This window comes from Mobula hypostoma, chromosome 11 (genome assembly GCF_963921235.1).
Source record: "Mobula hypostoma chromosome 11, sMobHyp1.1, whole genome shotgun sequence".
In the NCBI taxonomy this organism is placed as follows: Eukaryota; Metazoa; Chordata; class Chondrichthyes; order Myliobatiformes; family Myliobatidae; genus Mobula; species Mobula hypostoma.
The window spans coordinates 22,743,896-22,762,421 of record NC_086107.1 but is presented as its reverse complement, the minus strand read 5'-3'; the positions used below and the strand labels follow the sequence as shown (position 1 = coordinate 22,762,421).

The following is an 18,526-nucleotide window of genomic DNA, read 5'->3' as shown; positions in this document are numbered from 1 at the left end:
AGCGGTTGGGGCCAGGGAACTTAAAATCATCGAAAAGTTTAAGAGCGTGAGAAGTGTCACGAACATAGGTTGGAAGGGATTGAACAAGGGGTGATAAAACTGTGTCGAGGTATGCAGAAACGAGTTCAGTGGGGCAGGAGCAAGCTGAGACAATAGGTCGGCCAGGACAGGCAGGTTTGTGGATCTTGGGTAGGAGGTAGAAACGGGAAGTGCAGGGTGTGGGAACTATAAGGTTGGTATTAATTTATGTTATTGTTTTGTTAAGTAAGGGACTGCCAAAACTGTGAATCAATTAACTTGAAACAAATTGCCCATCGGTTCATGTTCCAGTCAATGGGATCATCAATAGATGTCCTTGACCAAATGTGAACAACACAATCTTGCTGACCAAGAAAGAAGAACATATCACTCCAGTACTCTGATGGCTACACTGGCTTCCTATCCATCAGAGGATTAACTTTACAATATTATTACCGGTTTATAAAGCACTGATTGGTCTAGGGCCAAAATACATCTCTGATCTTCTGCTGCATTACGATCCTTCCTGAGCTCTCAGGTCATCTGGGGCAGGCTTGCTTACGTCTCCAGGGTCAAAACTAAATATGATGAAGCAGCATGTCATTGCTATGCTCCACATATCTGGAATAATCTTCCAGAGGATCTGAAGCCTGCCCCAACTTTAAGCTCTTTTAAATTGAGGCTTAAAACTTTTCTTTTCGCTGTAGCTTTTAATTAGAATCTCCTGCACTGTAACTTCTATTTATCATATTTATTTTTCATGTGATTTTATTCTCTTATATATTGTCTGAAATTTGATGTTTGAATTTTATACCTTGTTGTATGTAAAGTGGTTTGAATTGCCTTGTGATTGAAAACTGCCATACTAATAAATTTGCTTGCTTGTTTATACAACACAGTAGAGAGTTCAAAATAGGAATTACAATTATTGCAAATTGTTCACTTTGGTTGAATGGCCAGTTTAATCTTTAGCAAACACATGCAAGTTCAACAGTAATTTAGTAAATCTTGCATTGCTTTTGTAAGTACATATCTGCTGTCGTCGATCATTGGCAAATTTATTACTATGTCAGCAAATCATTTCGTGTCCTTTGGTCCATACCATTGGAAAGGCACCTTCTGGAAGGGAACCGTTCAGAGCAGACACTGGGCAAGGAAGCAATACCCAAGAACGAGTCAGGTTGATTATTGCTCTGTGAAGGTTTATCTCTGAAAAAAAACAATACAATTTATCTGATTTAGTTCTTAAAATTAAAAAAAAAATGACTCAGTTTGAAAATCCACGTGTGGGAACCTTTATGTCTTGGGATTATGTTGTTTGTGCATTGCTCCTTGTTATTTCCTCAGCGATCGGTGTCTTCTTTGCAATCAAGGAACGAAAAAGTGCAACCTCCCGAGCTTTTCTGATGGGTGGGAAACAGATGATTTGTGTCCCAGTGGCTCTCTCGCTCACTGCCAGCTTCATGTCTGCAGTCACTGTGCTGGGAGTTCCTGCGGAAGTTTATCGCTATGGTGCTTCTTACATCCTCTTCTGCTTTGCCTTCTTTCTTGTTGTTGTCCTCACAGCTGAACTCTTCCTGCCAGTCTTTTACAGATCTGGAATCACAAGCACATATGAGGTAAGGTTATTATATAGATTTGTTAAGCATTCTGTTGTCTCAGATAGCCCGAAATATTTGTCTCAGAATATTAGATATAGTTGAATAGACACAGTTCTTGCAATAAAGGCAATGATTGAGTTATGATTGGAGAGAGAATTTAGAAATTGAAGGTGCTATGGGACTTTGGGAGTACGAATGCAGGGATCCCTAAAGGTGAGCTTGCAGCTGAGTCAGTAGAAAGAAAAGTAAATTCAATGTCAGCATTCATTTCAATAGGACCAGAATATAAAAGCAATGATGTAATGCTGAGGCATTGGTCAGACCATTTTTGAAGTATCATGAGCAGTTTTGTCCCCATATCGAAAGAAGGTTGGGCTTGTGTTGGAGAAGCTACAGAAAGGGTTTATGAAAATGATCCTAGGAATGAAAGGGTTGTTGGATGAGCAACACGCGATGACTCTGGGCCTGTACTTCCTGGATTTAAGAGAGATGGGGGCGGGGGGGGGGGGAATTTCATTAAAACCTGCTGAATACTGAAAGGCCTGGATGGAGTGGGTGTGGAGAGGAAGCTTCTGGTATAAGGGGAATTTAAGACAGAGGAATAACCTCAGAATAAAATGACATCCCTTTAGAAAACATGAGGAATTTCTTTAGCCAGAGGGTGATAAATCTGTGGAATTCATTGCCATAGACAACTATAGAAGCCAAGTCTTTGGGTATTTTTAAAGTGGAGGTGGATAGTTTCGTGATTAGCAAGGGTATCAAGGATTATGGGCAGAGGCAGGAGAATGGGATTTAGAGGGAAAAATAAATCCACCATGATTGAATGGCGAAGTAGAATTGGTAAGCCAAATGATCTAATTCTATTTCTCCTATGTCTTATGGTCTTATGGTTTTACTTGCTCCATGGGTTCAAGGTACCTTACAGGAATCTACTATTATATAACAATCTTGAATAAGTTCCACTTCTAAAAAAAAAACAGATGGTTAGGCTTCTCATTACCTGCACAATTATGTGAAATCTGTTTAGTCTGTGTGCAATTGAAATTCAGAATTGGTACTGTTGCAACACTTGGATATTTCAAACCCCAGAATTTGTCTATTCACCTGAATACCATGGTGCATATTGTCAACAGACATTTCAAAGGCACTCTCAGATTCCAGGGAAGTAGATACAAGTTAAGTTTCTGCCCAAGTATTTATAGTGCTGACAAATTTAGGATATTAAGATTAATGCTGAAACATTCATATTGCACCATTTGGAAAAGTGCAAGTGAACAAATGTGATTCTGCTGTTTACATTGGGGAAATGGTAGTTTTGCCATTTGATGGTGCTTACTGATTTCCTGAAATGTTGCTTTAATGCAAACAGCCAATGGGTTTCAGCCTTGTTATAAATAACACTTCTTCACAATCTTTTCTTTCACTCACATTATTGATTCTCTAACCTGAAGTGAAACTGAAAAGTTAGTTTCATGATAAACAAATATCTTTTATTTATTTCTCTGAACTTACTTCAGGAATTCGTTCTTTCATATCTCAGCTGTAAAAATTACTGAAAGCAGTGTTTCTGACCAACATTCCATGCTATTACAATGATTTTCCTGAACAGAAACTGACAGTTTCTGGACGTTAAGGAAACCTAGGGATATGTTGAAACTTCTGAGGTTGATGAATGGCGGAGCAAGCTCAAAGCATTAGATGATATTTTCCTAATTCTTTGCAGCCCTATAACTTCACACATCCTTTCTTTGTCAACTACTTTCACACCTCTGGCTGCTACGTATATGCACGATAATTCCAATGGTCTCTGGGCTTAGATCTTGTTCTCTGTAGCAGTGGTCCCCAACCACGGGGCCGCGGACCGGTACCGGGCTGCAAAGCATGTGCTACCAGGCCATGAGGAAATGATATGATTTGGCGATATGAGTCAGCTGCACCTTTCCTCATTCCCTGTCACGCACTGTTGAGCTTGAACGCACGCGAGGTCATTACCCGTGCCTCATCCATGTCAGCACGGGAAGGAGATCAACTCCTCGAGCTTGCAAATGACGGCAGGCTGAAAAGTATGTTTGACATAATATCTCTGTCGGCATTCTGGATCAAAGTCAATATCCTGAGATAGCCACGAAAGCACTGAAAACTTTGCTTCCATTTCCAACCTATCTCTGCAATGAATGCAACGAAAACCAAATTGCGGAATAGACTAGACATAAGGAACCCCGTTCGAGTATTGCTGTCTCCCATCACCCCTCGATGGGACCGTCTTGTTGCAGGGAAACAAGCCCAGGGCTCCCACTGATTCAGCGATATTGGTGTGTTGCAATGATTTTATATGTTCATACGGGGAAAATATGTGCTGTGTGTTTAATATCCAAACGTTACTTAAAATATTACGATGCTATTGACTTACTTATATAACCATAGGACAATTACAGCACGGAAACAGGCCATCTCTGCCCTTCTAGTCCGTGCCAAACGCTACTCTCACCTAGTCCCACCGACCTGCACTCAGCCCATAACCCTCCATTCCTTTCCTGTCCATATATCTATCCAATTTTTTGTTAAATGATAATATCGAACCTGCCTCTACCACTTCTAATGGAAGTTTGTTCAACACTTACTTCAAGCTCCCCTGTCCTCCCCGATAATTGACTTATCACTATATTCATGCGAGGAAAATATACGCTGTGTGTTTAATATTAAATTCATTAGATAAACCCTTTTAGAAATGAAATTGAGTGTCGTAGCAATTTATCACCTATATTCCGGTCGTGATTAACACCCCCCACCCCCCCGACAGAATCGCCAAAAACGATTTGTAGAGAAAATTCGGCATGTTACATGTACGCGCATGCGCACTGGTGCCCGCGCATCTCATGGTCATTGTAGTCTTTCCCGGGGTAAACCCAACATATTTGACTGCTACTCTTGTCCCTCGGCAACCCTACCCCCCCCCCCCCCACCGCCCGGGTCGACCTGTCTGCCGATCCACAGGAATATTGTATTGCAATATTATACCGGTCTGCAGTGCAAAAAAGGTTGGGGACCCCTGCGCTGTAGTCTTCAACTGTTCCAAATCTCTGCTACTTCTTTCTCATCACTCATGATTCTATTCATCCAACATCCAGGGACTTCTGATTTGTACTGGCATTTTATGTTCATTCTACTTGATTTCTGATTTTCATCCTTCTGCTCAGATGCCTTCAAATCCCTCTTTGAAGTTATAGAAAAATACAGCACAGATGCAGGTCCTTCAGCCCATCTAGTTCAGGCTGAACCATTTAAACTGCCTAACGCCATCGACCTGCACCCAGACCATAGCCCTCCATGCTCTTTCCAATAGAATCCATAGAAAATTAATTGTTTAATTTTTGATTTAGAGATTCCTTTTGGCACAATAAACCTACATTTCACAATCACACCCATGTAACCAACTAATCTGCTAACCTGTATGCCCTTGGAATGTGGGAGGAAATCAAAGCACCCGGAGGAAACCCACATGGTCACAGGGAGAACATACGATCTCCTTTCAGACAGAGGCGGTAATAGAGCCTCGGTTGCAGGCACTGTATTGGCATTGCACTAACTGCCACACCACCATGCCGTCCTCTCACCTTAACCCTTATCTAACTCCATGTTTCCATTGCCCTCACCCTCACCCTACCATTGAGTGATGTGCCTCCAACTTTCTCTTGCTTGGCTGGCTCCATCAATTTCCTTGTCAGATTTGAAAGGAAACAGCTGTTGTGGCGAAATGACAGTACATTCTGCTGACCTTGTTATAAGTTCCTCACAAAGATCTATGATTTATATAGAAAAGCTTCCTGATGGTGTTGCGTATCAAGTCAAGGTTGTCTGGTATCTCACAGTTGAGATGCCATTAAAGACAGCCAGAGACAGAAAGAGTAATGCAGCATAGTAACAGAGAGAGCGGCATTGATTACCAAGCATAGAACAAAGAACAGGCCCTTCAGCCCACAGTGTTGTGCCAAACCAATTCAATTAGTAATCAAATTACCAACAAAACTTATCCCTTACACCTACACTTACATCATTCTGTTTTCCTTCATTTACATGTGCCTATCTAGTCATAGTCATAGTCATACTTTATTAATCCCGGGGGAAATTGGTTAACTGCTAAATTTAATTGCTAAACATCTCTTAAATGTCCTTAATGTATCTACCTCTACCACCACCCAAAATAGCACATTCCAGGCACCCACTGCACTCCGTGTAAAAAAACTTGCCCTCGCGTCTCCTTTGAAATTACCCTCCTCACCTCAAATATATGTGTGACGGGGTCCTGACTTACCTCTATAAACTGTGCTCGATTACCCCCATGAACTGTGCTTTTGAAAAGAGAGAGAGAGAGGTATTTAATACAAACACTTTGTTTAAAAGAGAGAGAGAGATGAAGACTGCTCACAGGTTGTTTATACTTACTCCAAGGACATTGCCTGTTTGTACATTCTTACACAGACAGAGAAGGGAGGAGTTATTTGAGAGACAGTTGGTACTCAGTATGGTGAGATAAATAGAAGGTCAGATGATAGACCAGAGAGACATGATTTTGGACACTGAATGAGCTATGTTGAGTCCACAGAAAAAGTGGGCTTTTGGAGGATCGATCAGTAGCTCTTGCAGTATGAAAAGGAAGTGACTGGTGGGGAGTTGTTCATGTGTCCAACCCTCGCCTGGGTTGATAGCTCCACCACAGAAGAACAGTCCCCTTTGTTGTGGTCACAGTCAGTGACTTTTAAAGGGTTTTGGAGGACAACGGGAAGATCGACGGTGTCAGCTCACCTGAAGGCTCAAATCTCTCTCTCTCTCCATCACTACTCAACTCAATACCACAAACTGAACTGAACTTTACTCATCATCGTAAGATTGTATCTATTTACCCCTAGACTTGAAGAAGCTTGGTTTTCATACATATTCCACACTTACTTATATATAATCATTGCCAACCTGTTTGATTTATCTGCATTTATATTACCGTATTGCGTAGTTACTAATAAATACCATTAGTTAATAGCAATACCGGACTCCAAAGTGCTTTCCATTTCTGCTGGTTCTTTAACCCGTCACGGGGTACGTGACACATGTCCTCTGGTATTGAACATTTCAATGCTGGGGGAAAGATACTCTATCAATGCCTCTCATAATCCCTTAAACCACTAGCAGATTTCCCCTCAGCCTCTGCCATCTACAGAAAACAACCCAAGTTTGTCCAACCTCTCATTATAGCACATGCACCCTAATCCAGGCAGCATCTGAGTAAACCCCTTCTACACCCTTTTCAAAGCTTCAACTTTCCTATAATTGGGTAACCAGAACCATACCCAGAAGCAGCCTAACTAGAGTTTTATAAAACCACAACATAACGTCATGATTTTTGAACTCAAATCCTTAACCAATAAAGGCAAGCATGCCATATGCCTTCTTAATCACCCCATCAATCTGTGCAGCCATGCAGCCACTTTCAGGGAGCTATGAACTTGGACCCCAAAATCTCTTTGCTCATCAACATTGTTAAGGGTCCTGCCCTTAACAGTGTGCTGTCTCTTCACATTGGCCTACCTGCAGGCAACACTTCACATTTGGAAGGGTTAAATCCATCTGCCATTTCTTCACCCATATCTGTAACTGATCTATATCCCACTGTATTATTTGCCAGTCTATCCACAACACCACCTTAATCTCCTGGATGAGCCTCTCACAAAGGACTTTGTCACGCGCCTTACTAAAACCTATGTAAACAACATCCATAGCTCTATGTTCATCAATCACCTTTGTTGTCTCTCAGAAATACTTAATCAAGTTAGTTGGACACGACTTGCGCTACACAAAGCCATGCTGGTTCTCCCTAATTAGACCATGGTTTTATAAATACCCATAAATCCTATCTCTAAGAATTTTCTCCGGTAGTTTCTGTACCAGTGACGTGAGACTCTCCATCCTATAGTTCAAAGAATTTTCCGATTCCCTTCTTGAATAAAGGAACAACATTAGCTTCTCAACAGTCCACCAGGACTTTGCCTGTGGCTAGAGATGGCATGAAGGTATTGGTCGAGGTCCCAGTAATCTCTTCTCTTGCCTCTCTCAATAACCTGGGGTATATCCCATCAGGCCCTGGGAATCTATCCACCTTAATGTTCTTTAAGAGACCCAACACTATCTCCCCCTTTACTTTGAAATGCTTTAGTATATTAACACGCTCAACCTTGATCTCCCTATCCTCCACATCCTTGTCCTTGATAAATACTGATGTAACGTTCTCATTAAGGACTTCCCCCACATACTCTGCATCAAAGCAAATGGTCACTGCCCCCATTTACCTTTGAGTGCATCTATCCTCTCCCTAATTATCATCTTGCTCTTGATGCATGTCTACAATGCCTTGGGATTCTCTTTATACCTATTTGCCAAAGACTTATCATGAGTACTTTACATCAGTATTTCAAAGTAAAGGGGGAGATAGTGTTGGGTATCTTTGTCACGTGCCTTACTAAAACCTATGTAAACAATATCCATAGCTCTATGTTCATCAATCACCTTTGTCGTCTCTCAGAAAGACTTAATCAAGTTAGTTGGACACGACTTGCGCTGCACAAAGCCATACTGGTTCTCCCTAATTAGACCATGGTTTTATAAATACCCATATATCCTATCTCTAAGAATTTTCTCCAGTAGCTTCTGTACCAGTGACGTGAGACTCTCCATCCTATGGTTGCAGTCATGGAGAGAATGTACAAACTCCTTACAGACAGCAGCGGGAATTGAACAGTGTCGCTGTGAAGTGTTGTGATAACCACTATGCTACCATGCCTCCACAAAACACTAACATCATTTTAAATTCATGCTTCATGTTTGATAATATCATATTTCAGATCCAAATTCGTATTACTATTCAAATCTTCACTTGGACTTGAATAAATTTGGATACAAAATTTACTTTAAATATACAGTTTCTCTAAATATTCAATTTACTAATATTTTGAAATATTCGCCATTTAAGGGATTTAATAATACACATAAGTATAATGAGTTTTTGGGTTCAGATAATTTACTGATCAGAAATTATAACTTCTTCAATCACAAGTAATTAAACATCAGATTTGAAAGGTACTTTACACAGAATGAGTTCAGAGCAGCTTTCTATGTACAGTGTGTGATGTGGGTAGCATGGCAGTGTAGCTGTCAGTGTAACACTTTTACAGTGCCAATGATCGAAGTTCAGTTCCTGCCACTGTCTGTACGTTCTCCCCATGATTGCATGGGTTTCCTCTGAGCACTCTGGTTTTCTCCCACATTCCAAACACGTTTGGATTAGTAGGTTAGTTGGTCACATGGGTGCAATTGGATGGTATGGCTTGTTAGACTAAAAGGGCCTGCTACAATGCTGTCTCTCAAAATGAAAATTTTTAAAAATATGTTATATATAATAAAGTTGTTCATCTGTCAATTTCATAAAACAAGGAAGATTATTTTCACGCAAACACGAGGAAACCTGCAGATGCTGGAATTTCAAGCAACACACATAAAAGTTGCTGGTGGACGCAGCAGGCCAGGCAGCATCTCTAGGAAGAGATACAGTCGATGTTTCGGGCCGAGACTCTTCGTCAGGATGAACTGAAGAAGAGCTAGTAAGAGATTTGAAAGTGGGGAGGGGGAGGGGGAGATCCAAAATGATAGGAGAAGACAGGAGGGGGAGGGATGAAGCTAAGAGCTGGAAAGTTGATTGGCAAAAGGGATATGAGAGGATCTTGGGACGGGAGGCCTAGGGAGAAAGAAATGGGGAGGGGGGATTCCCAGAAGATGGGCAAGGAGTATAGTGAGAGGGACAGAGGGAGAAAAAGAGAGAGAATAAAATATATATATATATAATAAATAAATAACGAATGGGGTACAAAGGGGAGGTGGGGCATTAACGGAAGTTAGAGAAGTCAATGTTCATGCCATCAGGTTGGAGGCTACCCAGATGGAATATAAGGTGTTGTTCCTCCAACCTGAGTGTGGCTTCATCTTGACAGTAGGGGAGGCCGTGGACAGACATATCAGAATGGGAATGGGATGTGGAATTAAAATGTGTGGCCACTGGGAGATCCTGCTTTCTCTGGCGGACAGAGAGTAGGTGTTCAGCGAAACAGTCTCCTAGCCTGCGTCAGGTCTTGCCAATATATAGAAGGCCACATCGGGAGCACCGGACGCAGTATATCACCCCACCTGACTCACAGGTGAAGTGTCGCCTCACCTGGAAGGACTGTCTGGGGCCCTGAATGGTAGTGAGGGAGGAAGTGTAAGGGCATGTGTAACACTTGTTCCGCTTACAAGGATAAGTGCCAGGAGGAAGATGGATGGGAAGGGATGGGGGGGACACGAATGGACAGGGGAGTCATGTAGGGAGCGATCCCTGCGGAAAGCAGAGAGGGGAGGGAGGGAAAGATGTGCTTAGTGGTGGGATACCGTTGGAGGTGGCGGAAGTTACAGAGAATAATATGTTGGACCCAGAGGCTGGTGGGGTGGTAGGTGAGGACAAGGAGAACCCTATTCCTAGTGGTGTGGCGGGAGGATGGGGTGAGAGCAGATGCGCGTGAAATGGGAGAGGTGTGTTTGAGAGCAGATTATTTTCACTACCTTTTTCACTTCCATTACCACCGTAAACAATCTATTCTGAGTTCTGCTGAGGAGGACACACACTGGTCAGGGACAAAGATTTAAGGATAGGGTCAAAGCTTCCTTGAAGAAGGGTGAGATCCCTGTTGACCCCTGACAATCTGTGAGCCATGATAACCTAAAGTCAAGAAGCAGTACTCAGGATGATCGTGAGAATTTTGAGTTGGGAGCGCACAGAGGACCTGCATAACAACAGGAGAAATAAACCAGCTGATAAATGACTCACCCGCCGACCCAATCAGAAACCTCCTACCTAACCTGCAAAAGATTCAATGGTTTGTACATTGGCCTCTTAGCCATCTCAGAATCTACAAGACCTAAATGTAAATGGGTAAACCTCAATCCCTCAGAACTTCCAAAGAAGAGGACTATGGATAAATTCATGCCAAATATTTTGCATATTGTACTTAATTGATCTATTACAGAATATTGTATTGAAGTTTCTGAGAAAATAACACAGCAATATACTTTATACATACTGCCTACTTTTGAAAACTGGATAAATTGATTAAGACCCCTTCAAATTATGTTTCACCTGAATTATTTCCTTTCAACCATTCATTTCCTGAACTGACCTTCACAATGCAAATCACTGGTTTAGTGAAACTATGACCATTTTGATTACTTTGTGCTAAAATGATCTCAAAAAGCCATAAGAACATAGGGACTTCTTCCAGAATACTGGCTAAACCTGATCCTGTAATATAAAGGTTTCAAGTTCTCCTTCCTGCACCCATTTCAAAGGAACTTATTTCTGCAAAACTCCTTCCTCATTCAACCTTTACACATGGAATAAAAAAAATGACAGTTTTAGGTAGGTTTGCCCACTCTTCCAGTTTTCTAATTCAGATCATATGTAGTTTCAAAATATCAGCCTCAGCAAGTAACACCTTAAGTAGATAATTCAAACTCTTCTCACGGTATTGGGATAATTTCTCGCACTATCCTTCACAGCTCACGGTAGCGTAGCAGTTAGCATGATGCTATTGCAGCTCGGGATGTCAGAGCTTGGAGTTCTGACCCCGTGGGTTTCCTCCAAGTGCTCCAGTTTCCTCCCACAGTCCAAAGATGTACCAGTAAGTCAGTTAACTTGTCAGTGTGAATTGTCCTGTGATTAGGTTAGTGTTAAATAGGTAGGTTGTTGGGCTGGAAGGGCCTGTTAAATGCTGAATTTCTAAATAAATAATAAGACTGAATTGGTCGTATCTGGATAGTATTACTCCAGTCTCTATTGATGAGGCAGTTTTCCAATCACTAGATCATCTTCAATGTAATAACAATGTTAAAAATAGAAGAAAGAGTAGGCCATTCATACTCTCATGCTTGCTCTGACCATCTTATTAGCTCTGGTTTTCTGTGTTATTTCAATATTCCTTGGTTTTCTTAACATCCAAATACCCATCATTCTCTGCCTTGAATACATCCAGTAATTAAATTCTCCTGTGGTTAGGTGAGGTTTTAATACTGAGGTGGGTTGTTGGGGGAGGGTGGGGTGGTGGTTCATTGGGCCTGTTCTGCACTGTCTCTCTAAATAAATAAATGTGAAAATTGATGACTATGTCACGTTCACCCAGAAAAGAACAGCGACTGCATTTTAATATTTATCGATTTACAGTAAAGAACTCTAGGATATCTGAAAACACATATGGTGCTTCATGATTACAAACTCTTTATTCATAAATTTTATCTTTTCTTTCTTTTCTTCAGTACTTGGAGCTGAGATTTAATAGAGCGGTTCGCGTTGCTGCTACAATTATATACATTCTGCAAACTGTAAGACAATTATTAAAGTTTAATTTTTAGTCATATTTATATTTAAGTCCATATTTATATTTAAAGTAATTTATGCCTTTAACATAATTTTCAGATTCTCTATACAGGGATTGTGGTCTATGCACCAGCTTTGGCACTGAATCAAGGTAAGCATCACAACATGGTAATTATTGAACATTACAAGACATTTAATTACAGTGAAGCTCTTACTAATGTGAAATCGGTCACCTGCACATCGGACAGTAAAAGGGGTATTGCATTTTGGGTCAAATGAATTTTGTAAAGATTAATCTGGAGATATCAGGTGAATGATGTTACCTTATTTGATATGGAGAGTTGTTACGAATAATATTGTCTCTTTTAATGCATTTTGCTATTCTGTTCAAGAACAATGCTCTTTGTAGCTTGACATTAGCAAATTACCATCAGCAAATTTGGCAAGTACACTCTAGATGACTTCATTCAAGTCTTTATACAAGCTGTAAACAACTGAGGTCCTCGCACCAAATCCAGTAGCACAATACTTGTTACATTTTGCCCACCAGAAAAATAATTCCATTTATACCTAACCTCCGTTTACTGATAGCCAACCAGTCTTATATCCATGCTAATGTTACCTCCTATACCACGAGCTTTCCTGTTACGTAGACTTCCAGGACAGTAGTGTTAATGTTTATGAATGGCTCTGTGTTCTTGATTCTTCCTACTTGCTATCTTTATTGTGGTCCCTTTTTGCAGTTTAAATACTCTGAATGTGAACATTATATAAATTATTTCTTAATTTTGTTTTATACACTATTCTATTAGCCTACTTTTTGTTCCATGTTTAGTAGACATTCACTGGCCAAATGTAACATCCAGTGTTAAATACATTCTATATTAGTTTCTTTATACTCCTTATTTACTTCCTAATATTGCATTTTAAGTATATGTGTTCTCATTTTATAGTGACTGGTCTTAATCTGTGGGGATCAGTATTTGCAACAGGAATTATTTGCACCTTCTATTGCACCCTGGTATGTATGAATGCTTAAAAATTATCCATATCAAAAATAGTGGTCAAGATGCTTTTGCAGCATTTCCTCAGCTATTCTGTGGAACTTGAGTTACAATAAATATTATTTTGCTGATTTGATCTTATAGGGAAAAATGCTGCATTTTGGGCCATTCGTTATAAAATTGTTACTTTGTGCTGAATCTGGTGCTCTTCTATCAATATTCCTAAATAGGGGACAACTTTAATTAGGCAGACAGGCAATTACAGTAAGAAGCTATTACCATTTCTGGAAATAAACACTGGGGTTCTCTGAGTGGATGATATGTCTACCCAAACATAGAAGGGCCGTGTAAGATTTGGAGTTACCTTAAATTCACAGCCAGAGGGAAACACAAAGTCCACACCCTCCACTGAGTCAAAACATTTCCTCCATGGGTTCAGAAAGAACTGGAACAACTCTGCAGTCTCCACAATATAGTTGTTTTCTGTGTCCCCGTGTCACTTTCTCTCCATCTCTGCCACCTCCCCCCACCCCGGCTCTCCTGCATCCCCTCAAGCTCCGTTTTCTTGGACGCCTGCAGAGTGCAGATGACCAGCACCTGATTGACTCTCAATCTAGGCTCAAAGTGGTTTAAGCAGCCTTTCAGCAGTATGGTCTTTATGACATGCTACTGTTTGTGATGGACTGTTGGAGTGCTTTCCCAAACCTCATTAGACATAATGTATTGTGTCAGCATATAAAATGGTGAACCATTGTAACCTTGTCAGTTTGCTACAGTTGGGATTGTATTAAAGTTAACTCCAAAAACCACAGAACAGTTTATAAGTCTATAAATCGAAATAGAAACCTAACCCACATTAGAGTAAATCTCACCCCACTAACGTTCCTTCCTGTTTAGATTAGATTAGATTATGAGGACACGCAGTCCTCTTTTATTGTCATTTAGTAATGCATGCATTAAGAAATGATACAATCTGTTCCTCCAGAATGATATCACAGAAACACAAGACAAACCAAGACTAAAAAAAAACTGACAAAAACCACATAATTATAACATATAGTTACAACAGTGCAAAGCAATACCGTAATTTGATGAAGAACAGACCATGGGCACGGTAAAAAAAAATCTCAAAGTCTCTCGAACGTCCCATTATCTCATGCAGATGGTTGAAGGGAGAAACTCTCCCTACCATGGGCTTCCAGCGCTGCAAACTTGCCGATGCAGCATCCTAGAAGCACCCGACCACAGTCCAACTCTGAGTCCATCCGAAAACTTCGAGCCTCCGACCAGCCCTCCGACACCGAGCACCGAGCACCATCTCTGCCGAGCGCTTCGACCCCGGCCCCGGCAACAGGCAATAGGCAAAGCCGAGGATTTGGGGCCTTCCCCTCCGGAGATTCTCGATCACACAGTAGCAGCGGCAGCAAAGCAGGCATTTCAGAAGTCTCTCCAGATGTTCCTCCGTGCTTCTCATGTCTGTCTCCATCAAATCAGGATTGTGCATGGCCCCTATTTAACAAATTCAGAGTGGCCACGCGCACTGCCATCTTCTCCTCCCCTCCTTTTTATGAGAATAGGACAAAAATGAGTGTCCAATCTCTTCATGAGAAGCGCGATGAACATTTAATCATTAAATAATTCTTTCAGACTTTAGTTCAACATTGATTCTGCCTTGAATCATAGTTGGTCAGCTTTCAGGAACCACGACTGATGAAAGTTTTAGGTGATGGGGATAAGCGCCTTGATATCACTGCTTAAAGAACAGGAGAAGCAGGACTGCTTCCTCAAGCTGCTGCAACTTTATCAAAGATTAAAGGAATCAAAGTACATTTATTATTGAAGTGTATATGCAGTATACAGCCCTGAAATTAGTCTTTTCACAGTTAATGATGAAACAAAGAGAACATGTTCAAGAAAACAGCAAACATCCAATGTGCAAAAAAAAGACAAATCGCGCAAGTGGCAAAAAAAGAAATAAGTGAAAACACAGAACATAAAGCATCAAACCACTTTGAAACAGTCTAGTACTGTTCAGTTTAGTTCAGTTGAATTTAGTCCTGTGTTGTTTGTTGACTGTAGGCCGCAGAGCCAGATCGCCCCAATCAAAATTGCATAAAATAGCAATAAAAAGGGAGTAACCAAAACTCAGAAACACATATAACATGAACTGTAGAGTCCAATCCACAAAGTACATTGATTAAAGATCCCTGATTTATGATCCCCTCCCCATACTAGGTACCATCTTCTGTCCCTCATAACTCATTCAGATTAGATCGGCAGCGTTTTTCCTAATACAGGATTTCTCCAGCCCCTCTATCCCCATTCAAGCAGGCTAGGAATGGATAGGAAACCTGGGAAAAACAATTAAGAGCTGCAGATTGCTGGAGGAACTAAGCAGGTCAGCAGTTCCTCTAGCATCTTGTGTGTGATGCTTTGGATTTCCAACATCTGTAGAATCTTTTGTATTTTTAAGTACTGCAGATGCAATCTTCAGAATGTCCCCAGAAATATAAGCACTTTAAAGAAGTGATTATCAAAATACTTGATAGTGATATAATAGATATTTTACAAGATCTGGGAAAAATTCCACTTGATAACAATAACAAAAAATAACAATTGCAACTCTATATTCAAAAAGGGGAGGAAGACAGAATGCAAAGAAACTATAGGCAGTTTCATCAGGAAAATGTTAGAAGTCACTTCTGTCTATATTGATGGCAGCTACTTCAGGCTACATTGTTGATAAAGTTCATAAAGATCAGGCAAAGTCAACCCCGAAGGGAAGATTCACCTGGATGTTCTCTGAGATGGAATGTCTTAGTCATAAGGAAAAACTGGATGAGCTGTGTTTCTTTCCCTTGGAGCAGAAGTTGACAAGAAGGATCCTTAGGCATTAATGTGGGGCATAAAAAAGGTAGACAGTAGTAAGACTTTTCTCCAATGCAGAGGTATGTGTAACATAGGGCGTGGGTTTAAGATATCAATGAAGAGATTTAGAAGGAAAATAAGGGGAAAAATGTTTAATGCACCTAGGTTTGGTTGTTATATTTGCTGTTAACATAAAAGCAGGTAGGAAAGTAATTTGTGAGGAGGACTAAAGGAGAATAGGCGGGGATATAGCTAGAGTAAGTCCCTGAGCAAAGATCTGTTAAATGATATACCATGCAGGAAAACATGAATATTTTCTTTTTGGCAGGAAAAAATCAAATGGAAGCATATTTTCAATACAGATTGTAGAACTCTGTGAAATACAGAGGGATCCGGACGTTTGAGTGAAAATAACTAATATTGTTGGTTCAAGAAATAATTAGGAAAACTAATATAACATTGCTTTTTAGTGGATGGGGAATAGAATGCAAGTGCAGGGTAGTCTTGCTTTAATTATACAGCTCATTTTGTTATAGAAGACACAGAAGAGACTAGATTGGGCTTACTATGTTCAGATTCAACCTGCTTATACTGTATAAGGGAAGATGTTTAGGGACTAGAAGCAGTTCAGAGAAAGTGTATCCATCCCAGGAATGGGTGGATGGTCTTATGAAGAATAGCTGGACAGGCTGAGCTTGTATTAATTGGGTGATAAAGGAGGGAGTGGTAGGATTAAATATCGAATTCAGGATTGAAATGGAATGTTTCTGTCTCAGAGAAACAAAAGTCTTTGGAACTCCCTTCCTCAAAGGGCAGTAGCAACAAAACTTTTGAATATTTTTAAGGCATCGATAAATATATACTTGATAATCATGGGGATGAAAGGCCATTACAGGTAGACAGAACTGTTGCATTGAAAATGCATTGTAATGGAATTGTATGTGGTCTTATTATAATGGCAAGGCAGTGCTGAGGAGCAAAATTGCTTTTAAATTAGAGATACAGCACAGTAACAGGCCCTTCTGCCCAATCAGCCTGGTCTGCCTAGTTCCACTCATGTGACCAATTAATCTACTGACCGATACATCTTTGGAATGTAGGGGGAACACAAAGCACCCAGAGGAAACCCACACGGTCATGGGGAGAACATACACACTCCCTACAGGCAATGGTGAAATTAAAACTGGGTCACTGGCACGGCAATAGTGTTATGCTACCCACTACACTACAGTGCCGTGTGAAGGAACTGCTCCTGCCGAATTTCAGAATGAGTATCCAGAGGCCCGGGCTTCCGATGCAGAGACATAAGTTTGAATACTACTTTAGGTTATGGGGAATTTAAATTCAAGTAACTAAGCAAATATGGAATGAGAAGCTAGTCTCAGTAATGATGACCCTAAAACTTCAGTTTTGTTATAAAAACATATTTGGTTCTCTAGTGCATTCTTTACTTTTTTCATTTCAATCTTGCTGGCATATATGTGATTCCAAATCTACTAATGTGGTGTACTGCCCTCTGAAATGGCCAAACACTTCAATCAGTGGTACTATCAGGGATGAGAAATGAATGAATCCAGACAGTCAGTGATGCCCACCCATCCCACATATAAGTTGAGAAAAGATTAATAATGATGGAGCTGGTAGTGCTGCTACCTCACAGCTTCAGTAATCTGGGTTCAGACTTGACCTCCATTTTCTGTAGGGTTGGCACATTTTCCCTGTGACCATACCTGTTTCCTCCAGGTGCTCCACTTTCCTCCCACATCCCAAAAGTTGGGAGGTTAATTGGCCACCGATGTGTGGGTTTATGGTCGACTCTGGGAGGTACTGAGGAGAATAAAATGGATTTAAAGTAGAACTAATGTAAACAGATGCTTTGTACTCAACTGTTTCTCCTTGAGGATGAAGTCTCACACCTGGTGTTTATGCTTTGTTCCTTTGTCAGGGTGGTTTGAAGGCTGTGGTGTGGACAGATGCTTTCCAGGTGATTGTGATGGTATTGGGATTTTTAACAGTTCTCATCCAGGGAACTATCCAACTGGGAGGAAGTAGCAACATGTGGAAGATTGCAAGGAATGGCCAAAGAGTCAATGTATTTGAGTAAGTAGCCCCACACTGTCACATATCATTGAAGAAGCGATCAGAAGTGCATTAAAGGACAGCTGGCTGGAGTATGGTCTTCCCTTGATGCTAAGAAGGAACACTAGAATCAAAGGTTCAAAGTACATTTATTATCAAAGTAAGTAGACAGAATACAGCTCTGTGATTCACCCTCCTGCAGGCAGCCATGAAACAAAGAAACACCATGGAAACGGCAAAAAGAAAGTAGATGACAAATCAAACCAGGAGTCCAAACATCAAACCATGATTCGAGTAGTATTCAGCTTAGTTTAGTTCAGCATCACACCTCTAGCTCACTGCCGGCAGCAGGACAAAGCATTCTTTGCTGAAGCGCCCCAAACAGCATCAATTACTGTGATCAGACCACTCAAAAGCAGCAAAAAAAAGAGTAACCAGAATCCAGGAACACATGCAACATGAATCTCAAAGTCACCCAAAATGAGTCCACAGCTTCTCCAATTAATCCT

At 40.8% G+C, this 18,526-nt stretch overlaps 1 protein-coding gene across 1 annotated transcript in view; it reads left to right on the top strand.

Annotated features, from left to right (window-relative positions):
- Positions 1 to 1,280: 1,280 nt before the first annotated feature.
- The window catches only part of slc5a12 (solute carrier family 5 member 12), a 55,216-nt gene continuing 37,970 nt past the window's right edge, over positions 1,281 to 18,526 (top strand). Inside the window, 5 exon segments of the mRNA XM_063063145.1 lie at positions 1,281 to 1,637; positions 12,006 to 12,071; positions 12,166 to 12,217; positions 13,020 to 13,087; positions 17,884 to 18,038. Coding sequence (XP_062919215.1) covers positions 1,281 to 1,637; positions 12,006 to 12,071; positions 12,166 to 12,217; positions 13,020 to 13,087; positions 17,884 to 18,038 — 698 coding nt within the window.